This window comes from Hippocampus bargibanti, linkage group LG10, assembly GCF_051943395.1.
Source record: "Hippocampus bargibanti isolate YZ-2025 linkage group LG10, ASM5194339v1, whole genome shotgun sequence".
NCBI lineage: Eukaryota > Metazoa > Chordata > Actinopteri > Syngnathiformes > Syngnathidae > Hippocampus > Hippocampus bargibanti.
Genome location: NC_142743.1, coordinates 22,822,095 through 22,848,196, shown reverse-complemented (window position 1 = coordinate 22,848,196; position 26,102 = coordinate 22,822,095). Strand labels below are relative to the sequence as shown.

The 26,102-nt window shown below is 40.4% G+C and overlaps 1 protein-coding gene and 1 long non-coding RNA gene across 6 annotated transcripts in view; one reads left to right on the top strand and one right to left on the bottom strand.

Annotated features, from left to right (window-relative positions):
- The window catches only part of dlc1 (DLC1 Rho GTPase activating protein), a 91,326-nt gene that overhangs the window by 59,072 nt on the left and 6,152 nt on the right, over positions 1-26,102 (bottom strand). For all 4 annotated transcript variants that reach the window (XM_089006532.1, XM_089006533.1, XM_089006534.1 and 1 more), the window contains 2 exons: positions 22,677-22,811; positions 4,297-4,327 (listed from right to left, as the gene is read on the bottom strand). In XM_089006532.1, coding sequence (XP_088862658.1) covers positions 4,297-4,327; positions 22,677-22,811 — 166 coding nt within the window. The remainder of the gene's footprint in view (positions 1-4,296; positions 4,328-22,676; positions 22,812-26,102) is intronic.
- Positions 5,507-17,849, top strand: LOC148892968 (uncharacterized). Of its 2 annotated transcripts, none has more exons than XR_016116268.1 (3): positions 5,507-5,760; positions 12,316-12,418; positions 17,766-17,849. It is a non-coding gene; the product is annotated as an uncharacterized LOC148892968 (long non-coding RNA). The 2 variants fall into 2 exon arrangements; XR_016116269.1 differs by lacking the exon at positions 17,766-17,849 and adding an exon at positions 15,758-15,896.

Sequence of the window (26,102 nt, the reverse complement as noted above, 5' to 3'; positions counted from 1 at the left end):
TTTTAAACACTGATTTGAAAATAACAAATGTCAAGAAAAATCGTTTGTCTGAACAAATCGACATTTCATCATTTCTATTAGAAACCATTTATTGATGTTTTGGGTAATTTGCATACTTATTTGTCATGTCCTTGTTTATAATGATATTTGTTCACGTGTTCTCCTTGAGACAAATTCATCTGTGGCCGATAAAGATGATTCTGATTTGTTTTGATTGCAACTGATGAATGATCTCCCATAATTGCATTATCTCCTGTCAATAAATCCAATACTCTACGATGTAATACGTACGGGTCGAGACAATCTGCATAGTACCCTGATGGCAATCCTGAGTGTGCAGAGAGCATCTTGATTACGTGCAGCTTGGACAACAACAACAATAACCTAAAACAAGTACGTACAGTGATACCTTGCCTTACGAACTTAATTGGTTCCCAGACAGAGTGTGTAACGCGAAAAGTGTGTATCCCAAACATTAATTTCCCATAGGAATCCATTAAAATGAGAATAATCCGTTCCCAGGTCCCCGTAAAAGATAATTTTCAACTTTCTAATTTTTTAAGCCTTAAAACTACACAAAATCTACCTTATTTTATGTATAATACTGCACCTGGCCCTTATTTTGACACACTGTGTTTAATTCTGTCACCATGGAATTTGTAATTGGACATTACAGGTGTGGATTACACTGGATTGGTCACTAGCAATTCATAGATCACACAGGGACAACCATTCACACTCACACCTACGGGAATTGATCCCACTCTGTCCGATGGCATGCCAGCCGAGTGAACCGGTGTACTGGCTAGCTGGGTGGCTATCTCGCTTGCTATCTCGCTAGCTATCCATTAGCTGTGTTAGCACCTTCAAACTAGAGTTTTGAAAGGTGCTTAAAAATGAAATGTATTATTCTTATTCTTATTGCCTAGCTGGGTGGCTATCTCGCTAGCTATCTAGCGAGCTATCCATTGGCTCTCTGGCTATCTATCTAGCTGTCTGGCTAGCTATCTATGAGCTATGTATTAGCTAGCATTAGCTCATTATTATTATTGTCACTGAATCACAACCAAATACAGTACATACAAACATGATCAATATTATCGCTGTGGGATTACAATAGTCAGATCACTTACCCGTCAATCGGCTTTCCCAAACGTTTTTGTTGATCGTATCTAAGGTTGAGCTAGTAGATATTCTGTGACCACTGAAGGACTTCTGCAAAAGGAGCAGCCTGATGGAGCGAGACATGATGCTGTCATCTGAGATACGTGATTCCAGTCAAAAGTGACGTCAGTCGGTTTTTTTCCCCCTCACCTACTTCTGTTGCTGATCGAGTCTATTTGTGCAGCTTCATATCTTGCTTCGAGTTCTCTTCCGCTTGGACTATTGTTGAAATATTGTCAATGAATTAGCTAGTTATCGGACCTCTCTGGATTTCTGTCTTTTTTTATGTGATTTTTTTGACGTTTCTGCCTCATCCTGTCTCTCACTCTGCTCTCTTCCAGTCTGGACTGTACACTCCCATCTCTGCACCAAGCTTCAATGCGGTAACTGCTGGGACATATCCAGCCAGTGCTGCAATACTCTCATATTATATTCTCTCCAGTCTCTCTGTGTGTGTGTGTGCGCGTGTGTGTGTGTGTGTGTGTGTGTGTGTGTGTGTGTGTGTGTGTGTGTGTGTGTGTGTGTGTGTGTGTGTGTGTGTCTTTGTTTGTGTGACTAGTCTTGTGAGGACCACTAACATGTTATACCATATGTAGTGAAGACATTTTTGACAAGTGAGGACCTTTTTGCCGGTCCTCACAAGTTTTTCATTCTACGGGCTTCTAGAGGGTCTATATATGCATCTGTATGTTTCAGAGAGGTCCTCACAAATTGACCCAAAATGATTTTTTGGGTGTGTATTTTCATTGTACTTGTATACACACTTTTTACTCACTGTGTGTTTTTATGTGTGTGTGGTTAATGAGAGGAAAAAGTTCATGAAATGATATTATAACCAAATTCACGACAGGGGTGAGGACTTTGAATGTACCCATTAAGATACCTCACTCCTGCTGTTATTTCAGTTTCAGGTCCACTTTTTATTTCTTTGTTTTTAAAGAAGTTGAAGTGGGAAATGGGGTGACATTTAGTGTTCAATTGTAACATTCGTTCTTCTCAAAACTTATCAGCAACGGTGGTCCTCACTCCTTATCTGGAGTTATCCAGACCTCACAAAACCATTGAAACATGAATGTGTGTGTGTGTGTGTGTGCGTGTGTGCGCGCGCGTGTGCCGTGTGTGAGAGAATATATTTTAAGTGTGAGCGTGAGTAAGTGCTTTCTGACTCAAGCTTCAGTGGTCACACCGCATATCTGAGTGCTTTTAAGGCGCAACTCACATCTACTATCTCAGTTGCATGCATTTACCTTTGGCAGCTGTGGTCGGCTTTGCATAATTAACTCCTATTCGGCAGAAAGTCTTCAAAGAAAGAGCGAGTGAGTTTGACAACATTTGAAAGTTTTTCAAAGGTGTTGTTAGCGTGAATTAATGCCATTTATGGATCATGGGAGCAGCTTTGATCCTCTCATCTTTCATCTAGAACTGCTTCATGCCACAAAGAGGGTACAGCAGGTGCTGAAGAATGTGTCTTTTTTGTTCTTTTGACTTCAAGATGGCGAAAGTGGCTGCCTTTCCAGCAGCTCCCGTATTTTGTTTTTCGACTTCTTTCTTTCCTTTCCTCTTCCTTTCATAACTTTGGAGCTGTGAAATGTAAATTTCTCCACTGCGAGGTACATCCAATCCAATCCAATATAGGGTAATCACAACATGTTTGTTTAATTTCACAAAAATATTGATAAACTATATGATCAATGACATTCCGGAGTACAAAGGGTTTTTCAGAGATGGTTTTCTTGAGATTTTGGCAGTCAAGCAAGCAGGCTTCCTGTTGGAAATTCCCCCTCATGTGGGTCTGTTTCCTTCTCAAAGGTTCCAGTGAAGCACAGACAGATGCCAAAATGGGGTATCAGATGCAAAGAATGGGAAACAAGAGGAGGAACAAAGGGCTTCCTCTGGGTTTTAACTCCAGTTAAACTTGCATCTGCAAATGTATTCACTGCTGGTTGGAAGGTGAAATATAAATGGAATGCATACAGTACCAGTCTCCACACAGGAACTGAAGGCGAGCGAGAGAGGAGGGGCTAGGCTTCTGGCGGGGGGCTGTTAGATTCATAAGGAAAGCCAGGAATGTGACCTTGCAGAAAGACAGTCACTCACTCTAAGTGCTATTTATGGATATGTGGCAAAAAAAGGTAGGATAAGGCAGCCTAAAAAAAGCAGGAACAGTAAGAGAAAAACAATCATCAGTCAAAGCTAATTTAGATTTGGCTTCAGGCTAAACTGGTGTTTTATTTCATCTTTCAACCCTTAAAGGACGACCGACAGCATCTTTTTTTTGTTTCCTAACTGCCATCAGAAAAACGACCATCACAAAGGTCAATAAAATGACTTTATTATACAGTACAGTTTATTTCTTTAAGTATAATACTATAGCACATTTATTATACATAAAATAAGGTATATTTTGTGTAGTTTTAAGGCTTGGAAAATTAGAAAGTAGAAAATTATGTTTTATAGGGACCTTGGAATGGATTATTTTCATTTGAATGATTTTGGTCTTTTGGTATTTTAGATGCTATAAAACGTTTTTCTGAGTTAGGAAACAAAAAAGTGATGTCGGTTGTCCTTTAATATGTAATTCAAACAGCATTTTGGTGAAACATGAGGCTGGACTTTAGCTCCCCATGACGATAAACATGAAAAGCAGTGTCAAAAAAATGATGTATGGTGGTTGAGCCGATTTGAAGAACTGTCCTTTGTTTTTGTTGCCTGCTGAAAAAGCAGCTGAGTGAGATTTGACTGGAATGGGTAAACAGATGCAGGTCAAATGTTTTGGGCATCATCCTCGACAAGCAGTCTGGCTCTTATCTTGAAAAGGCGACAGGCTAGATGATCCGCAAGATGAGTCTGGGTTCTTATCAAGACTAACATCAAGCAAGTCATCGGACCAGATCCTATTCCCCTTCACTCCCTGCTTCCCTCTAGCACCACACCAAATACAGGACAATGAGATCAGGAACTGTACCATAAATGCTCCTCACATGATTACAGACTCGGGCAGATCGGGACAATTACTGACAATTGTATATTGTCAACGATAAAGGCAACCCAAACGTGTTTGAACAGATGAGAAACCACATGAAAGATATGTGGCGATACAAATTCAAGTTGTGTTTAATGAAAATCACTGACCTGCTTTTGTCTTCTCTGGAATTGCAGTACTCTGTAAATGAATGGAAGAAGAAAAATTAGGATATACAATCAAATCCTATAAACATTGATGAATATAAACATGTCCAATGCTTTGAAGAAGACAATTTTTAAGAGTATGGTTTTAGCAAGATAGCTAGATGATGACGCGACACACAATGCATTTTGGGTACTTTGTTTGGTCTGAAAACTTTGTGTTGATCCGTGTTGATGGCGGAATCAGAAGGAAAACACATAAATAACGTGATGATGAATCGTTGTGTGTTGCACCAAGACTACTATTTGATACGAGCTGACACAAATTCCCGGCAGACAAATCAGCCCATTTCCAACGGAGCTTGGGCGCCATCTTGTGCATTTTCTGCGACGCTACATTGGAGTCCAGACGGCTCAAATTGATACGGAAGGACTTCTTTAATCGATGGCAAACATTTATGCTTTCCTCTTCAGAACTATTTGAATCATATTCATAACTGGATGAGTAACAAGAAAGCATCTTCTCCGAATCTGAAGCCATTGTTTTGATTCTAGAGCAAGGCGAAGACCTCTTGGCGTGACGTCACGAACTGGGGGCGGGACTTTCTGAAAATCCCTAATTCGCAGCTCAATTTGTTGCAGTTTTCGCAACTTAAAGTCATTTTTATTGGTGTTTTTCATTTGAGTAAAAACATCAGCCTGCGTGTTTTAGCCTGTTCTATTTTAGATGCTATAAAACGTTTTTCTGATGTCAGTTAGGAAACAAAAAAAAATGGTGTCGGTTGTCCTTTAACTCATTCACTGCCATCCACATATTTATTCGGGAATTAAAAAATAGACATGGAGCGCCATTTCCGAATTTGTTCAGGATTGAGTTTTTCTTGCTGCGGGTGCCATTAAAGCGCTGAATCCTGCAATTTGAGTGCCAATGAGAAAAACCCTGAGACTTGAGTGGACACATTTTTGCACGTCTGGCAGTGAATGACTTAATCAGATTGGATGATGAATAAAGCACAAAGGCCAGCAGTAGCTTTCCAGTTACTGCAAATATCTGAATACACATTCATGGAAAATTACAAGATAAATATTGCATCACGAAGTGCGCATGTACAGTAAGTAGGCTGCACTCTGATCCATTGTTGACTCAACCATGACATAGGTAGATCCGAGCGAGAGGCTTGTCTGATAACATCATCGTTCGGGGGAATGTAATGGTTCATGCCTGGGCTAAAAACAATCTGCATGAGGATAATGTTGGGGCAAAGAAATGAATTGTGCAGGCATGTGTCTTGACGTTGGCAGCGCTATGTGTGTGCGAGTATCCGTGCATGGTGGGCAGCAGTCGATTGGAATGTGGAGGTCTTTCTTCCCTCTGACTTTTGACCCTGGGTTCTTTGGCTGACCCCCACACCCTGACCTGTTTTAATCCACACTCCCCTGGAAGAGCTCAGACAAGCTAAAGAAGACAAGGTACATTCTCTGTGGCATTTGTCCCCGATTTCTCATTTACCCCCTTTGGAAGGAAACTACAAAATGAATGTGTACTCCTGGTATTTGTAAAAAAGATCGAATAATCTCATTTCGTGTTATTCATGGAGGCCCAATTATGGCTATGTTGACACAACATTGACCTTGTCTGAATGGGGATGTTTTCTATGTGACGGTTTGATCGTTTCAAGAATCAGCTGGTGTCCAAATGATCCCTGTGCACATTGCAAAACAACAACACACATACACGCACACACTCACATAAACTTTAAAAAATGAATATAGACTTTGTCAGACTTTGAAAATAATCTCATTGTACTACATAGAGTGAATATAGCCATTGATAAAGCACGAGCATCAGCACATGAACCTAGCACTTTAACACAAGAACTGCAAATGTTGTGTATATATACACCGCTTTTAATATATATATATATATATATATATATATATATATATATATATATATATATAAGCTGGCTAGGTTGGCTGGCTATCTATTAGCTATCTGGCTGACTAGCTGGTTATCTATTAGCTATCTATAAAGATAGCTAGCTAGCTATTGGCTAGCTAGTTGGGTGGCTATTCATCTGCTGGCTATCTATTACCTATTTATCCAGCTAGCTGGCTATCTATTAGATATCTATTGGCTAGCTAGTTGGCTGGCTATCTATTGGCCATCTAGCTAGCTGGCTGGCTATCTGATGGCTAGCTAGCTGGCTGGATGGCTATTTATTAGCTATCTAATAGCTAGCTAGCTAGTTTGTTTTTATTTGAGTCATTGCGGGTTGTGTGAACGCTGGCACGTGTGGCTGCCGCTCCTCACCCACAGAAAAACTTATCCAGTGACTTGAGACCTTTGAAAGGTGCTTATAAATTAAATGTATTATTATTATTATTATTATTATTATTATTATTATTATATATCGATAGATAGAGAGAGATTACTTGTTGATTGGACAATTGTTTTCAACAACAAAAAAAGTCCCATTCTCTCGGTACCAAACATTTAAACGGATTTTAAAAAAAGTGAAAAAAAAAACCTGGCCCAGTGTAAAAGAGGTTTCTACTCTTACAACATTGATGATATGAGTTTCCAAACTCTCACATGCCCAGACTTAAAACACACGCAATAACATGTCCTCCATTTTTTTTTTCTTACATGTCCTCTATTTTACTGGAATGACAACGCCATCATTCTTAAAATTCCTCAAGATGTAATTTTTGGGCGATTTTTAACAAGAAAGCGGTCATGTGAGAAAGCCTCCTGAATTGCGATGTACACTGCTTTACTCTTCTGCAAATATTAAGGCATAAAATATGAGACTTGGGTTATCAGCATATCTAATCATCAGCAAATATCAAATAGTTGTCTTGGTGCAACACACAACGATTCACCATTGAGTTATTTATGTGTTTTCCTTCTAATTTCGCTATCAACACGAAGTTTTCACGAAGTACCCAAAATGCATTGTGTGTCCTTCCTCGGTCAGGGGCGTTCCTTCCGTGACGTGACGTCAGGAATCGTCATCAACTCAAAAACAAGACTTCCTGAATATTCAGCGCGAGTCTTACAACGTAAAATATAGCTATACGGTGGAAATTAAAATATGCTCAGTAGAAGTCTTTTGAAGTGCTTTTACAAATTATGGACACAACTTGTCCGGAGGTGTCGTTTGTCCTTTAAAGGTTAAAAGACAACACAACACACAACTTCTGTTCAATGTGAAGTTGAGCTTGTAAAAATTGACGAGTTCCTATTGGTGTTCGAAGACAGAATAAAGGTGTCCATATGGGAGGTCCACGTTCTGTCCAGAGCTAACAAGACATTTCAGTTCAGCAGTGTGTGCCCATGTTATTTTGTAAACACCACACCACGGGTTTCTGTCACTGACCCATGAGGTCACTTACACTGTATAACCCCCCCCCCACTCCCCCCACACACACAACTCTGTGTTTGCCTCATAATAGCAATTACAGTGAAATAAATTTGAGTGAGAGACTGCAGAGCCGTACAGGAATGCGGATGAATGGGTACCAGTGAGTACCAGTGTTTTCATAGCACCATAGGTGCATATTTTGCTTGATTTCGCCCCTGAATTTCCCACCGACATCCCACAGAGGAGGTTGGTCCCAAGGGCGAGGTTGTTCCGGGCCGTGTCAGGTGTCCACTGGGGAGCTGTAAGCTGCAAAGCAACAGGCGTCAGCTGCCTCATTTACTACCACTAATTTACTGGAAATAGGCTATGTTGGGGCCCAAGAGATTTGGTCTACTTGCTTTGCACGCATGTGCGTATATAATGACCAATAACTATGTGTGCTTGACTGATTATCGATGAAAATGTTTTTTTCGGCCGTCATCTGTGCTTCTTTGAAGGTGTCAGACGTTTCGCCTCTTATCCAAGAAGCTTCGTCGGCAAACTAAAGTCTTACTGGTAGTTTCGGCCCTATATATATATCCCTACTGTCCAGACGTGGCAATCAGGCCAGTCGTCAGTCAGGACAATAGAAGCAATCAGTGGAGACGCAGGGATTAGTCCTCTGCTCCCCCCAACCTGAGAGCAGGGACCAATCATAGCAGAGTCCGGCACCGCCACGTCTGGACAGTAGGGATATATATATAGGGCCGAAACTACCAGTAAGACTTTAGTTTGCTAACAAAGTTTCTTGGATAAGAGGCGAAACGTCCGACACCTTCAAAGAAGTACATGTGACGGCTGAAGAAACCTTTTCATCGATGGACCATTCCTGTACGACTGAGAGCTTACACAGATGTCTTGACTGATTATGCAATTATGTGTCCATATCCACGTATCATGAGCATTTGAGAGTTCCATTTTTCTAGTTCGTAATTTCTTAAAATATCAGGTATCAGGTTTGAATTCTTACGTTCCAACCGTCAAATAGATAATCACCGATGTAAATCAAGTCATCGCACTGTTCTTTCCAAAACAAACATGATTAGTCCACCATGACTCTAGCCCACCACAGATTCGCACCCTCTCAAGCCCCCTCCTCTTACTTGCAGCTGTGGTGTATGTGTGTGCTGGGGTGTGACCACCCATGGTCTGTGCTGGCCTAGGATTAGGGGGAGCTCAAGCTAACGCAAACCTTTTTCTCCCCACCGCTTAATACAAATGACCAAATTGGTGCAGATGGCTCAGGTAAGCTGTTGGTTCCAGTACTTGTAAACGTGCGTGTGCGTGTGTGTGTGTGTGTGTGTGTGTGTGTGTGTGTGTGTGTGTGTGTGTGTGTGTGTGTGTGTGTGTGTGTGTGTGTGTGTGTGTGTTTGAGGAGGGGGGCCCACATGAACACACTTGTACAGAGTCCTTTCAGATGTTATCTGCAGCATTGTTTTTGGCATGATTTGCTGTTGTTGCCCTGCATTTCTGGAGGAATGTATTCCTCACGGTGTGCCAAGACCCACATACACATGTGTGGGGAGATGTGGGAAAAAAAAAAATCATGATACACTTCTCTAAGAAAGATCTTACCCCCACCTGCTCTCCTTCACTCATACTTTTATCCTTGTTAGATTAACACAGTTTGATCGCTTCCATATGTCACAGCTCCAGTGTGTCAACAGGAAGTGATGAAATCACGTCCTAATTGTATGACCACTCCTTGCCAAACTGTGAGTGTACAGCTGTTGCTTCAAACTGACAATTACTTACTATAAAAAAAAACGTGACTAGATCATGAGGGCCTGGCTTAGGGATGAAAACAATCCACTGGGATGAGTGAGTGGGAGGGTGGCTTTCTGAGAACCACAGTGACCTTGAGCAATGCACCCAATCCTCAGCTGCTCACTTGCTACTCCTGTGTATCTCCGATTTGCTCCTTAATGGCATGTGTCTTCCATTATCTTGGACATGAAACTAGGTTGTGTAAATACTCATGCCACCGAACATGCCATCATACAAAAAATAAAAGTATTGACATCCAAGACGACAGGGCTTGAAACAAAAAAAAAAAAAAAACAAAAAAAAAGTGAAAAAAAAAAGTGAAATGGTGAGAAAATGGATAGAAAACAGTGAAATTTGGACTTGTTTCAACTCAGCAGAGTGTAGACTGCATGGTTAAAATATCCAATCAATCAGGCTCCACAAATAACCCGCACAAGCCATCTGTACACTGGATGCAAAAAGCTATCAACCCAGCTAAACAGAACACAATTGATGAGGAACAAGGTAAAATTATCGCAGCGAAAGCACCTACAAGGGATCATTCCTCAAGATGGTGAAAGAAGGCTACGTTCATCGCTCATCAAATGTTTAATGCTGATGAAAGCGGCCACTCCATTCCATCAAGCCATCAACGACATCACAAAGGTCAATAAAACGACTTTATTATACAGAACCGTTAATTTCTTTAATTACAATACCATAGCACATTTATTATACGAAAAATAAGGTCTATTTTGTGTAGTTTTAAGACTTATTTAGTTGAAAATTATGTTTTATGGGGACCTGGGAACAGATTATTCTCATTTTAATGGTTTCCTATGGGAAATTAATGTTTGGAATACACACTTTTTGCCTTACACACTTTCTGGGAACCAATTGAGTTCGTCCGCCAAGGTATCACTGTATTGGCTATTTGTTGTTCCAGTAATGAAATAAGTGAAAGCATCACAAACACAACTACAGATCACACACAAAACACAAATACGGATTACACATCAGGAAAGGATAGATGTTGAAACTGTTAAAAATACTGCGATATCGATCAAATCTATCAAATTAAAACTCATTGGAGCATTTAATCAGATGACAACATGCACATTAATTTAGCAAACGCATCATCTTTTCCCACTACCCGAGTGGAATTTGTGACTGAGTGACCGGGGTTAATAGAGCTAATCCTCATAATCTCCGCTGCACGAACAATGCCAGATTGCAGATTAGCCACTGGCTTTATTGGGAGAAAACAGAGACGGTTAACAACACAGAGGGATTACAGCTGCCTACTTGGGGAGACGGCTGTGGCACCACAGCAGCTCATTGACTTTGGAGGAAGACTAGACATAGCTAGGTTTATTGCATTTTCTTCAGTTGTTGTAATTTAAGAATGAACACCATTCACTGACTCAATGCATTTATGGTACAGTGGGGCCTTGGTGTACGAATTTAATTGGTTCCCAGACAGAGTGTGTAAGGCGAAAAGTGTGTATCCCAAAAATTAATTTCCCATAGGAAACCATTAAAATGAGAATAATCCGTTCCCAGGTCTCCATAAAATATAATTTTCAACTAAATAAGCCTTAAAACTACACACAATACACCTTATTCTTTGTATAATAAATGTGCTATTGTATTGTAATGAAAGAAATACACTGCACTGTATAATAAAGTCACTTTATTTACATTTGTGATGGTCGTTGATGGCTCTCAATTGACATCTTAATTGAAATCTTTGTAAAATACACTCAGTAGAAGTCATTTGAAGCGATTTTACAAATTATGGACACAACTTGTCCAGAGCCGTCGGTTGTCCTTTAAGTTCATATATGACACACCATTGCTTGTATTGCTTAGGTATACCCACAATGTGCACCCAAGAACCAATGTGATGTCACAAAAGCCTTCAGTTTTCTCGCACTGTCATGACGGTATAAAAAGCAGTTTATCACATGATTGTAGTACTGATAACAGTACTACAATTATTGTAGTCAGGAGAGAGCGAACCAGTACCAATTAAGCAACCTAAAGAAGCACGGAGAAGTTACGTCATGCACCAGAAACAAATTCCTTGTGTGTTCTACATACTTGGCAATAAAGATGATTCTGATATGTGTGATGTGTTTGTGCGTGTGTGTGTGAGCTTATTTGTCATTCCTCAGATTTATTGCGCTTTATTAATTGCAGGCTACGATAGGATAACTTGGGGGGAATGCAAATGCCTGCTTTTAAAAGTCATCCATAACATTTACTGTCAACATCATAATCTTGTAAATATTTCCATTTACTTTTTACAGTCTAAGTTGTGAAATATAAATTGCCGTTGATTCACTGGCATCGTGCGAGGCAACAGTGCCAATTTGTGGTTGTGAGCAACAAAACAGCAGAGTGATGTCTTCACATAGGCTGACACATGATTTATTGGAAAACACTAAGTCAATATAGCATACTGTACTTGGAATGACTCATTCCTTAAAAAAACATACAGGCCAGTCAACAGATGTTGATTTTTCCCTCAACAAAGATGGTGATTGGGAACTAGCGATTAGTGACCTGTTTTGTGTAATGTGGATTTCGCACTTTGTTGCTTTTTTCTCCTGCAGATGCCATTACATGACAATGATAAAAAATGATGACTCCTTGATTATACCAAATAAAGAGACCATTGCCTTTTAATCAACTATGCACACCCAGTATGTCTCCTTCCAACTGCTGAAGTACACAAGTCTTGAAATAAATGTAAAAAACATGATTTCTTTTTGCGGAGTTGGGAAGTTCAACTTCCATATCCTGTGTCACATTTTTGGGGGGGGCTTTTTCTTCCTTTTTACGGTCTGTATTTGTCTCCCGATTACAGCTCTGCTGAACCGACTGAGGAGTGACCTTGGGGACAATGACACCATCCAAAGTGGCTGGCGGGGCCAGAGTAACCACTGGAATTCAATTCCAGATGTTATTAGGTATCTATTAGCTAGCTAGCTTTCTATCTACAGTGATACCTCGGTTTACGAACCCCTTGGATTACGAACTTTTCGGTTTACGAACATTACATTTATGAAAATTTTACCTTGGCATACGAACGTTTTTCGTACACGGAGCTGCCTCAATGAGTGATATCATTCGCGAACGAGCCTGTTCTTCTCACAACAAAATGGCAGCTGACTGTTTTTGTCCTCTATTCCCCGCCCCCAGTCTTCGGTTAAAGCCACGTGATTGGTCAAAAACGCAGCAGGGAGGGGTGGGGGGGTTTAAATATTAAAGAGATGGGCAGACAACAGTGAGAGAGTTTCAACTTTGCTAGTTCAAGGTTAAAATATCCCATCAATCAGGCTCCACAAACAACCCGCACAAGCCATCGGCACACTTGATGAAAAAAAGCTATCAACCCAGCTAAACAGAACACAATTGATGAGGAACTAGATAAAATTAGCACAATGAAAGATGGTGAAAGAAGAAGGTTACGTTCCTCATCAAGTGTTTAATGGTGATGAAACCGGCCACTCCATTCCATCAAGCCATCAACGACCATCACAAAGGTCAATAAAACCACTTTATTATACAGTACAGTTTATTTTTTTAATTATAATACCATAGTACATTTATTATACATAAAATAAGGTATATTTTGTGTAGTTTTAAGGCTTAGAAAATGAGAAAGTAGAAACTTAGAAAGTAAAAAATGATGTTTTATGGGGACCTGGGAACGGATTATTCTCATTTTAATGGTTTCCTATGGGAAATTAATTTTTGCGATACACACTATTCACAATACACACTCTGTGAACCAATTAAGTTTGTAAGCCAATGTATCACTGTATTTGAGTTATTCCGGTTTGAGTGAACGCTGGCGTGTGTGGCTGCCGCTGCTCACCCATAGAAAAACTTATCCTGTCACTGTAATGTGACCCTGAGAGTTTTGAAAGGCGCTTATAAATGAAATGGATTATTATTATTCTCGTATTATCGAGTTTTACGTTGGTTTCGGAGCGACAAAGGGCATGAAGCATAACGGATTTGCATGCAGATATAAAAGAAAGGCAACAGAGTCAAACATTCCACAGGTCTTGAGAAGGTGTGGTTTGAATAAAGGATGTTTGGGGACTGAGAGACAACCAAACCGGAAAACAGAGGAAGGACAGAGCAGAGATCTGCTTGTGACCTTAGCACGCAAACCACAGCTCTTCTATTGTCCACTAACTGCATACAGATAAAGAGCCACGGACATTCATATCCTAGTGACAAGAAGGAAAGTGCTCATCAAACTCAAATAAAAATATCTCCAACAAACCATCCTGCCAGAAGACATAAAAGTCCAAAACAGAAACGTGGGAGATTCAGACTTCCTTGTGAAATTCCGACAACCGCACCAACAGGCAAAGCTACTCACCCACGGAGAACACTTGTCCTGTAGGCTGTGGGGTGTCCTTGAGAGTTTTGAAAGGCGCTTGGAAGTGAAATGTATTATTATGATTATTCTTCTGGTGTTTGTTTTGTTTACACGATCTTTAGGGGTGTTCATTGTTTGGTCAGCCATTTTGTTTCACGTCTCAAGTACTAGTAGCTATCTATTCGCTCGTGAATAGATAGCTATTCTCGAGCTAATAGCTATCTATTCGCTAGCTGCTGATTATCTATTCGCTAGCTATTGGCTATCTATTTGCTAGCTGTTAGCTATCTATTCGCTAACTAGCTAGCTTGCTATCTATTTGAGTTGGGTCGAGTGAACACTGGCGCGTGTGGCTGCCGCTGCTCACCCACGGAAAAAAACGTCCAGAATATTCAATGCGAGTCTTAAAACGTAAAATATAGCTATATGCGGTGGAATCTTTGTAAAATACGCTCAGTAGAAGTCATTTGAAGCTATTTTACAAATTACGGACACAACTTGTCCGGAGACGTCGGTTGTCCTTTTAGGGGTGCCTGCCGCATGTGGGTTGCTGGTGAGAAAACTCAGCACTCAAGGTGACTGATATGTTGTTTCCGACAGTAACATTCAGAGGAAGGTGGCCGGGGGTCAGCAGCCTCCACCCGCCTCTGTGGCTTGGCATATCCTTTCCCGACACTGACCCCTAAAAATAGAGGTTCAAAACAAATGTTCTAACAATGCACAGACATTTGTCAGTGTTGATTGTCTGTATGTGGCCATAAATAGCAATGACTGCCCGTATTAAAATGACAATCAATTACACAACTGTTTCAGGATCCTTCAACAAAACAAGCGATTTGCTGTAGATTATTTAGTATGATCAATCTTTTGCTAGCTCCAGTTAGGATTCGTGACAAGTGATATTTTTGAGATTTTTCGGTGTTTAAGTCGGAGCCGTTAGCTAACGAACAGATAGCCATCAGCTAGCGAATAGATAGCCATTCGCCAGCGAATAGATAGCTATTAATACCTGAGACGTGACACAAAATGGCAGACCAAACAATGAACACCCTTAAAGATCATGTAAACAAAACAAACACCAGAAGAATAATCATAATAATACATTTCACTTCTAAGCGCCTTTCAAAACTCTCAAGGACACGATACAGCCCTGTTCCCCCCTCCACTTTTTGGAGGCCAAAAACGGTCTGCCTCCAGCGTTTGTCAGGGGTGAAAGGCCACAGACAGTCGGCGACGGCCCGAGGCGAACGATCACGGCTCCACGCTGAGGCCCAGCACTTCTATTCGCTGGCGAATGGCTAGCTGTTCTCTGGCTATTAGCTATCTATTCGCTTGCTATGAGCTATTTATTCGCTAGCTATTGACCATCTGTTCTCTGGCTATTAGCTATCTATTCGCTGGCTAATGGCTATCTATTCTCTAGCTATTAGCTATCTATTCGCTAGCTAGCTAGCTTGCTATCTGTTTGAGTTACTTTGGGGTTGAGTGAACGCTGGCGCGTGTGGCTGCCGCTGCTCACCCATAGAAAAAAACTTATCCTGTGACTGTAAAGTGACCTTGAGAGTTTTGAAAGGCGCTTATAAGTGAAATGTATTATGTATTATTGTATATTATTATTATTATTATTATTATTATTATTATTACATTATAGTGAGTCAGAGTGTAGCAAAACGATGAGAAAATCCTGAATAAATTCATGAATGGCAGTGAATGAGTGAATGATTGTGGAATCACAACAGATAATGTTGGAATTTGATAAAGCATTTGTTTTTGCTAGCATAAAAATCTTTCAAGATCTTTCAAGGAATGACCGAATATATTTCACACAAAACCAAGAAGAGATATCATTTTCCACATTTTCTTCTTTCAACGTGTTCCAAATGATTTGCTTGGTGTTGACTTTATTTTTGAGATAAAGAGAGGCAGGCAATGCCATAAAGTGAGCAAGCAAAAGAGCTTGCTGAAGGCCAACTCACTCAAAGCGCATCCCCTCGTGACTCCCCTTTCCTGGTGTCTCAAGTCTTGGAGACCCCTTGACCCCCTTTGTTGGGACGAATGGGTCTTGATCTATGGAAGCGGCTAATTAAAGAGGTTTAACGTCTGCTTGGCTAAGCTTTAAAGGACAACCGACGTCACTTTTTTGTTTCTTAACTGACATCAGAAAAACATTTTATAGCATCTAAAATACACACAGGCTGATATGTTTATTCAAATGAAAAACACCAATAAAAATGACTTAAAGTGTCCAAAATCTGCATAAAATTGAGCTGTGAATTGGACATTTTCAGAAAGTCCCGCCCCCAGTTCGTGACGTCACGCCAAGACGTCTTGCATTGCTAGTGAATCAAAACAATGGCTTCAGATTGGGAGAATATGCTTTCTTGTTACTCATCCAGTTATGAATATAATTCAAATAGTTCTGAAGTGGAAAGCATACATGTTTGCAATCGATTACAGAATTTATTCCGTGCCATTGTGAGGCAACATTGGGGGGAAATTTATCACCCAAAAAGAGGCAGAAAATGGCGTCCTAGCTCCTGTTATGAATTAATCAGCCCATTTCCACAGGCTGATAAATTCCTTCCATGGAGCTTGGTCGCCCTCTTCTGGCGGCTTTTTGGTGCAACACGAGGTTTTCAGACCAAACAATTACAGCAAAATGCATCGACGTGATGGAAGGACTGCTACAATGTGCCCTTTTTTTGGTCAGGGGCGTTCCTTCAGTGACGTAATGTGAGGACTCGTCACCAACTCAAAAACAAGACTTCCTGAATATTCAGTGCGAGTCTTAAAACGTAAAATATAGCTATATGTGGTGGAATCTTTGTAAAATATGCTCAGTAGAAGTCATTTGAAGCCATTTTACAAATTATGGACACAACTTGTCCAGAGCCGTCGGTTGTCCTTTAAGTTCATATATGACACACCATTGCTTGTATTGCTTAGGTATACCCACAATGTGCACCCAAGAACCAATGTGATGCCACAAAAGCCTTCAGTTTTCTCGCACTGTCATGACGGTATAAAAAGCAGCTTATCACATGATTGTAGTACTGATAACAGTACTACAATTATTGAAGTCAGGAGAGAGCGAACCAGTACCAATTAAGCAACCTAAAGAAGCACGGAGAAGTTACGTCATGCATTGTCCCGACTAAGGCCTGTTAAGTTGTGGCAACACATCCACAGTTATGGGTTTCTCTGAGAAACACGTTCAGTTAACATGAGTAGCAGAGTGTTTTAGTGCCATCAATTCGAACCCGAACACAGATGTCATAATCGATGACTTGTTGAACATATGTGGAAGAAACAGCGGGTAAAAACCAATGGTCCATGCGATTTTTTGATGATGATACTAGTGCAGCGTGTTCCACCGAAAACAAATTCCTTGTGTGTTCTACATACTTGGCAATAAAGATGATTCTGATATGTGTGATGTGTTTGTGCGTGTGTGTGTGAGCTTATTTGTCATTCCTCAGATTTATTGCGCTTTATTAATTGCAGGCTACGATAGGATAACTTGGGGGGAATGCAAATGCCTGCTTTTAAAAGTCATCCATAACATTTACTGTCAACATCATAATCTTGTAAATATTTCCATTTACTTTTTACAGTCTAAGTTGTGAAATAAAAGTTGCCGTTGATTCACTGGCATCGTGCGAGGCAACAGTGCCAATTTGTGGTTGTGAGCAACAAAACAGCAGAGTGATGTCTTCACATAGGCTGACACATGATTTATTGGAAAACACTAAGTCAATATAGCATACTGTACTTGGAATGACTCATTCCTTAAAAAAACATACAGGCCAGTCAACAGATGTTGATTTTTCCCTCAACAAAGATGGTGATTGGGAACTAGCGATTAGTGACCTGTTTTGTGTAATGTGGATTTCGCACTTTGTTGCTTTTTTCTCCTGCAGATGCCATTACATGACAATGATCAACATGATGACTTCTTGATTATACCAAATAAAGAGACCATTGCCTTTTAATCAACTATGCACACCCAGTATGTCTCCTTCCAACTGCTGAAGTACACAAGTCTTGAAATAAATGTAAAAAACATGATTTCTTTCTGCGGAGTTGGGAAGTTCAACTTCCATATCCTGTGTCACATTTTTTTTTTGGGGGGGGGGGGGGCTTTTTCTTCCTTTTTACGGTCTGTATTTGTCTCCCGATTACAGCTCTGCTGAACCGACTGAGGAGTGACCTTGGGGACAATGACACCATCCAAAGTGGCTGGCGGGGCCAGAGTAACCACTGGAATTCAATTCCAGATGTTATTAGGTATCTATTAGCTAGCTAGCTTTCTATCTACAGTGATACCTCGGTTTACGAACCCCTTGGATTACGAACTTTTCGGTTTACGAACATTACATTTATGAAAATTTTACCTTGGCATACGAACGTTTTTCGTACACGGAGCTGCCTCAATGAGTGATATCATTCGCGAACGAGCCTGTTCTTCTCACAACAAAATGGCAGCTGACTGTTTTTGTCCTCTATTCCCCGCCCCCAGTCTTCGGTTAAAGCCACGTGATTGGTCAAAAACGCAGCAGGGAGGGGTGGGGGGGTTTAAATATTAAAGAGATGGGCAGACAACAGTGAGAGAGTTTCAACTTTGCTAGTTCAAGGTTAAAATATCCCATCAATCAGGCTCCACAAACAACCCGCACAAGCCATCGGCACACTTGATGAAAAAAAGCTATCAACCCAGCTAAACAGAACACAATTGATGAGGAACTAGATAAAATTATCACAATGAAAGATGGTGAAAGAAGAAGGTTACGTGTTTCAAGTGTTTAATGCTGATGAAACCGGCCACTCCATTCCATCAAGCCATCAACGACCATCACAAAGGTCAATAAAACCACTTTATTATATAGTACAGTTTATTTCTTTAATTATAATACCATAGTACATTTATTATACATAAAATAAGGTATATTTTGTGTAGTTTTAAGGCTTAGAAAATGAGAAAGTAGAAACTTAGAAAGTAGAAAATGATGTTTTATGGGGACCTGGGAACGGATTATTTTCATTTTAATGGTTTCCTATGGGAAATTAATTTTTGCGATACACACTATTCACAATACACACTCTGTCTGTGAACCAATTAAGTTTGTAAGCCAATGTATCACTGTATTTGAGTTATTCCGGTTTGAGTGAACGCCGGCGTGTGTGGCTGCCGCTGCTCACCCATAGAAAAACTTATCCTGTGACTGTAATGTGACCCTGAGAGTTTTGAAAGGCGCTTATAAATGAAATGTATTATTATTATTCTCGTATTATCGAGTTTTACATTGGTTTCGGAGCGACAAAGGGCATGAAGCATAACGGATTTGCATGCAGATATAAAAGAAAGGCAACAGAGTCAAACATTCCACAGGACTTGAGAAGGTGTGGTTTGAATAAAGGATGTTTGGGGACTGAGAGACAACCAAACCGGAAAACAGAGGAAGGACAGAGCAGAGATCTGCTTGTGACCTTAGCACGCAAACCACAGCTCTTCTATTGTCCACTAACTGCATACAGATAAAGAGCCACGGACATTCATATCCTAGTGACAAGAAGGAAAGTGCTCATCAAACTCAAATAAAAATATCTCCAACAAACCATCCTGCCAGAAGACATAAAAGTCCAAAACAGAAACGTGGGAGATTCAGACTTCCCTGTGAAATTCCGACAACCGCACCAACAGGCAAAGCTACTCACCCACGGAGAACACTTGTCCTGTAGGCTGTGGGGTGTCCTTGAGAGTTTTGAAAGGCGCTTGGAAGTGAAATGTATTATTATGATTATTCTTCTGGTGTTTGTTTTGTTTACACGATCTTTAGGGGTGTTCATTGTTTGGTCAGCCATTTTGTTTCACGTCTCAAGTACTAGTAGCTATCTATTCGCTCGTGAATAGATAGCTATTCTCGAGCTATTAGCTATCTATTCGCTAGCTGCTGATTATCTATTCGCTAGCTATTGGCTATCTATTTGCTAGCTGTTAGCTATCTATTCGCTAACTAGCTAGCTTGCTATCTATTTGAGTTGGGTTGAGTGAACGCTGGCGCGTGTGGCTGCCGCTGCTCACCCACGGAAAAAAACGTCCAGAATATTCAATGCGAGTCTTAAAACGTAAAATATAGCTATATGCGGTGGAATCTTTGTAAAATACGCTCAGTAGAAGTCATTTGAAGCTATTTTACAAATTACGGACACAACTTGTCCGGAGACGTCGGTTGTCCTTTTAGGGGTGCTGCATCTCTCAAAGGGGTGCCTGCCGCATGTGGGTTGCTGGTGAGAAAACTCAGCACTCAAGGTGACTGATATGTTGTTTCCGACAGTAACATTCAGAGGAAGGTGGCCGGGGGTCAGCAGCCTCCACCCGCCTCTGTGGCTTGGCATATCCTTTCCCGACACTGACCCCTAAAAATAGAGGTTCAAAACAAATGTTCTAACAATGCACAGACATTTGTCAGTGTTGATTGTCTGTATGTGGCCATAAATAGCAATGACTGCCCGTATTAAAATGACAATCAATTACACAACTGTTTCAGGATCCTTCAACAAAACAAACGATTTGCTTTAGATTATTTAGTATGATCAATCTTTTGCTAGCTCCAGTTAGGATTCGTGACAAGTGATATTTTTGAGATTTTTCGGTGTTTAAGTCGGAGCCGTTAGCTAGCGAACAGATAGCCATCAGCTAGCGAATAGATAGCCATTCGCCAGCGAATAGATAGCTATTAATACCTGAGACGTGACACAAAATGGCAGACCAAACAATGAACACCCTTAAAGATCATGTAAACAAAACAAACACCAGAAGAATAATCATAATAATACATTTCACTTCTAAGCGCCTTTCAAAACTCTCAAGGACACGATACAGCCCTGTTCCCCCCTCCACTTTTTGGAGGCCAAAAACGGTCTGCCTCCAGCGTTTGTCAGGGGTGAAAGGCCACAGACAGTCGGCGACGGCCCGAGGCGAACGATCACGGCTCCACGCTGAGGCCCAGCACTTCTATTCGCTGGCGAATGGCTAGCTGTTCTCTGGCTATTAGCTATCTATTCGCTTGCTATGAGCTATTTATTCGCTAGCTATTGACCATCTGTTCTCTGGCTATTAGCTATCTATTCGCTGGCTAATGGCTATCTATTCTCTAGCTATTAGCTATCTATTCGCTAGCTAGCTAGCTTGCTATCTGTTTGAGTTACTTTGGGGTTGAGTGAACGCTGGCGCGTGTGGCTGCCGCTGCTCACCCATAGAAAAAAACTTATCCTGTGACTGTAAAGTGACCTTGAGAGTTTTGAAAGGCGCTTATAAGTGAAATGTATTATGTATTATTGTATATTATTATTATTATTATTATTATTATTATTATTATTATTACATTATAGTGAGTCAGAGTGTAGCAAAACGATGAGAAAATCCTGAATAAATTCATGAATGGCAGTGAATGAGTGAATGATTGTGGAATCACAACAGATAATGTTGGAATTTGATAAAGCATTTGTTTTTGCTAGCATAAAAATCTTTCAAGATCTTTCAAGGAATGACCGAATATATTTCACACAAAACCAAGAAGAGATATCATTTTCCACATTTTCTTCTTTCAACGTGTTCCAAATGATTTGCTTGGTGTTGACTTTATTTTTCAGATAAAGAGAGGCAGGCAATGCCATAAAGTGAGCAAGCAAAAGAGCTTGCTGAGGGCCAACTCACTCAAAGCGCATCCCCTCGTGACTCCCCTTTCCTGGTGTCTCAAGTCTTGGAGACCCCTTGACCCCCTTTGTTGGGACGAATGGGTCTTGATCTATGGAAGCGGCTAATTAAAGAGGTTTAACGTCTGCTTGGCTAAGCTTTAAAGGACAACCGACGTCACTTTTTTGTTTCTTAACTGACATCAGAAAAACATTTTATAACATCTAAAATACACACAGGCTGATATGTTTATTCAAATGAAAAACACCAATAAAAATGACTTAAAGTGTCCAAAATCTGCATAAAATTGAGCTGTGAATTGGACATTTTCAGAAAGTCCCGCCCCCAGTTTGTGACGTCACGCCAAGACGTCTTGCATTGCTCGTGAATCAAAACAATGGCTTCAGATTGGGAGAATATGCTTTCTTGTTACTCATCCAGTTATGAATATGATTCAAATAGTTCTGAAGTGGAAAGCATACATGTTTGCAATCGATTAAAGAATTTATTCCGTGCCATTGTGAGGCAACATTGGGGGGAAATTTATCACCCAAAAAGAGGCAGAAAATGGCGTCTAAGCTCCTGTTATGAATTAATCAGCCCATTTCCACAGGCTGATAAATTCCTTCCATGGAGCTTGGTCGCCCTCTTCTGGCGGCTTTTTGGTGCAACACTAGGTTTTCAGACCAAACAATTACAGCAAAATGCATCGACGTGATGGAAGGACTGCTACAATGTGCCCTTTTTTTTGGTCAGGGGCGTTCCTTCAGTGACGTAATGTGAGGACTCGTCACCAACTCAAAAACAAGACTTCCTGAATATTCAGTGCGAGTCTTAAAACGTAAAATATAGCTATATGTGGTGGAATCTTTGTAAAATATGCTCAGTAGAAGTCATTTGAAGCCATTTTACAAATTATGGACACAACTTGTCCGGAGACGTCGGTTGTACTTTAAGCATTTCATTTCACGATTGTTTCGCATATCACGATATGGCAGATCGTGGCAGAGGAGCAAATTTCTTTTGTGCACTGTTTCTGAAGCAATTGTGGGCAGAAAAAAACTATTCAAGCCTGAAACTTTAGCTGAAATATGTAAATATGTAAAATTAAGCAAGGCAATATGCAGCTTCGTACCAGTTGTTGTCGCCGAGGGAGGGTCGGACTGCTGCCTATGGAAGAGTTGGCGCTCAAGGCATTTTCGATTTCCTGGTCCAACTGGTCCAGCTTCATCATGAGCAGCACCATCGAGTCCAGACGAACATGGTCTTGCTGAAAGAACATTATTTCAGAGAGATAAATTAATGAAACCAACACAAAACTAAGCAAAAAAACACTAAGATTAAACTGGCATTTTCAATACAGTTGAATTAATGTGAAAAATATGTTAATCTTTATTAATATTTTGCTTGATTGCAAATACTGTACAGGTACTGTGCCATAGCAGGATTGGCCAAGAGACAACAGCAATTCAACAATGATTTCAAGCCACACAGCGACCCCAGGTGGTGTTGCTCTAGTATGGCAAGCCCTAATTGACCACTCGATTCTTATCCAATAATAATAATAATAATAATAATAATAATAATAATAATAATAATAATAATAATAATAATAAATTTCATTTCTAAGCGCATTTCAAAACTCTCAAGGTCACTTTAAAGTCACAGGATCAGTTTTGCTGCGTGCGAGCAGCGGCAGCCAGATGCGCCAGCCAACCCGGAAGTAACTCAAATAATGTAAATGTAAATTTCTCCACTGCGAGACTAATAAAGGAAAATCCAATCCAATAGATAGAAAGTTAGCAAACTAGCTAATAGATAACTCACAGATAGTTAGCTAGATAGTTGAATAACTCAAATGGGTAGAGAGTTAGCTAACTAGCTAATAGATAAGTCACAGATAGTTATCTAGATAGTTGAATATCTCAAATGCGTAGAAAGTTAGCTAGCTAGCTAATAGATAACGAATAGATAGCTATCGAGATAGCCAGCCAGCCAGATAGCTAATAGATAGTAAACAGCTAGCTAGCTAGGTAACCAGCTAGATAGTCAGCTCGTTCAAATAGATCAAAAGCTAGCTCAATATGACAAACGCGCTTGATAGACACAAATCCTGCTTTCATTTACTTCTGATTGTCTTGTGTGTGTCTTGAGTGGGGCTAACAGTCTGAACCACACAAACACCCCAACAAACAAATGACATCACTAGGTTGGCTCAATGGCACCAAACAAACCTTGTTACAATCATCGTAAACATAAATCGTTAAAACCTGTTCAAAGAGTGAGCTCATAGGAAAATAAGACACTTGTTTGTGAGCTGCGGCGAAGGTCCGGACGCATGAGACCAGTCACCATCTGTTCTTTGAAGTGTGATTGCTGGGAAATCATATTTAATTATGTGGGAGAAGTATTAAATCATAAACCAATGTTGGTAAGAGTTTACCTCATAATGGTTGTGGATGGTCAACAGTGTACTCATGAGCATAATTGTAATGCATGGTATTTTCTTTGTCTGACATACATGTACTGTAGAAGTGTTTGCTTTCAACATTTAGCTTGTAGTAGACGTGCACATGCCACCATGATGTACCTTATCCACTGCTGAAAAAGATGTTTTGATCCTCTCCTCTTTCACCTAGAACCGCTTCATGATATCACAAAGAGGTTACAGCAAGTGCTGAAGAATGATTGACTCTCTGTGTCTTTGTGTTGTCATATTATTTATGTATTTAATACAGTAAACAAATAAATAAACGAGTAAACAAATACAGACAGACAGACAGACAGACAGACAGACAGACAGACAGACAGACAGATAAAAAGAGAGATAGATAGGTAGCTAGGTAGCTATATAGGTAGATAGGTGTTTTGCATTTGACTAAAAATATCAGCCTGTGTGTTTTGGGTATTTTAGATGCTATAAAACGTTTTTTCTGATGTCAGTTAGGAAACTAAAAAGTGGTGTCGGTTGTCTGCAAATTTGTGGACAAGTGGCCTATGGAAATGCGCTCCCATTGCGTTGACTCAAAACACTCAGCAGCACGGATCATATGTATCTTGGCAAAATCTCTCACATGTGTGCATTCACGGACATTCCAGGCTGGTAGCGGCACACATTGACATGTTCTGCCTCTTTAGCAGAGTATGACAATGAAACACTGTCATGGTAAAACAATGACATCTTCACGAGCCCTCGCTGAATGAACAAACACATCTGGCTGGAGACAGCAACAACAGCAACCGCAAAACAGCAGAGTAGGGGGAAAAAAAACAAGTGAAGGGCAAGTTCTGGGTCATTTTATGAGGCGTTTTAGTGGTTTGGGTGCTTCTTTTCTCTCATCCCTTTGAATTCCTCTCTACTTCCTGTTTTTTCTTGATGCGAGACAGTTCCCACACCAAACTGCGGGCCACTTCCCTCCCCTTTCAACCTTTCATAGTTTTTTTTCCCCCTCTCTTACCTGCTTTTTTTCAAAGACAACCGACGCCTCCGGACACGTTGTGTCCATAATTTGTAAAATGGCTTCAAATGACTTCTATTCAGCGTATTTTACAAAGATTCCACCGCACATAGCTATATCTTACGTTTTAAGACTCGCGCTGAATATTCCGGAAGTCTTGTTTTTGAGTTGGTGACGAGTCCTCACGTCACGACACTGAAGGAACGCCCCTGACCAAAAAAAGGACACATTGTAGCAGTCCTTCCATCACGTCAATGCATTTTGCTGTACTTCTTTGGTCTGAAAACTTCGTGTAGCACCAAAAAGAGGCAGAAGATGGCAACAAAGCTCCGTGTAAGGAATTAATCTTTAATTCCTTACACGGAGCCCCGCCGCCATTCTCCGCCTCTTTTTGGTGATACATTTCCCGCCCCCAGATACCTCAAAATGGCACGGAATAAATTATTTAATCGATTGCAAACATGTATGCTTTCCTCTTCAGAACTATTTGAATCATATTCATAACTGGATGAGTAACAAGAAAGCATCTTCTCCGAATTTGAAGCCATTGTTTTGATTCTCCAGCAAGGCAAGACGTCTTGGGGTGACACCACCACGAACAAGGAGGCGGGACCTTCTGAAACTGGCCACTTCCGGTTCCAATTTTTTTGCAGTTTCTGGACATTTTTATTGGTGTTTTGCATTTGACTAAAAATATCATACTGCGTGTTTTGGGTATTTTAGATGCTATAAAACGTTTTTCTGATATCAGTTAGGAAACAAAAAAGTGATGTCGGTTGTCCTTTAAGTGCATTGCTTAGGGGGGGAAAGTTTGCAAAGTCAAAAGCGAACTAACTAGGCAACATACTACATACGGTGAGCATGTGCTTAGTATGACAGCTACAGCTGCGCAAACAAACAAAAACAAGAGTTTTCTTGTCAAATAAGAAGACAAATTGAAACAGACAGAAATAGAGAGAGAAAAACATTTCTCTTCGCCAAGTCGTCTGCTGCCAGAAGGACAACTGTTGAGCCAGATTGGCCCTCGAGGTCAGGATAAAGCCTTGTTGCTAAAACAAATAAACACTGTCAAAAAGCCCAATATCAAGTTAATCTAAAATCAT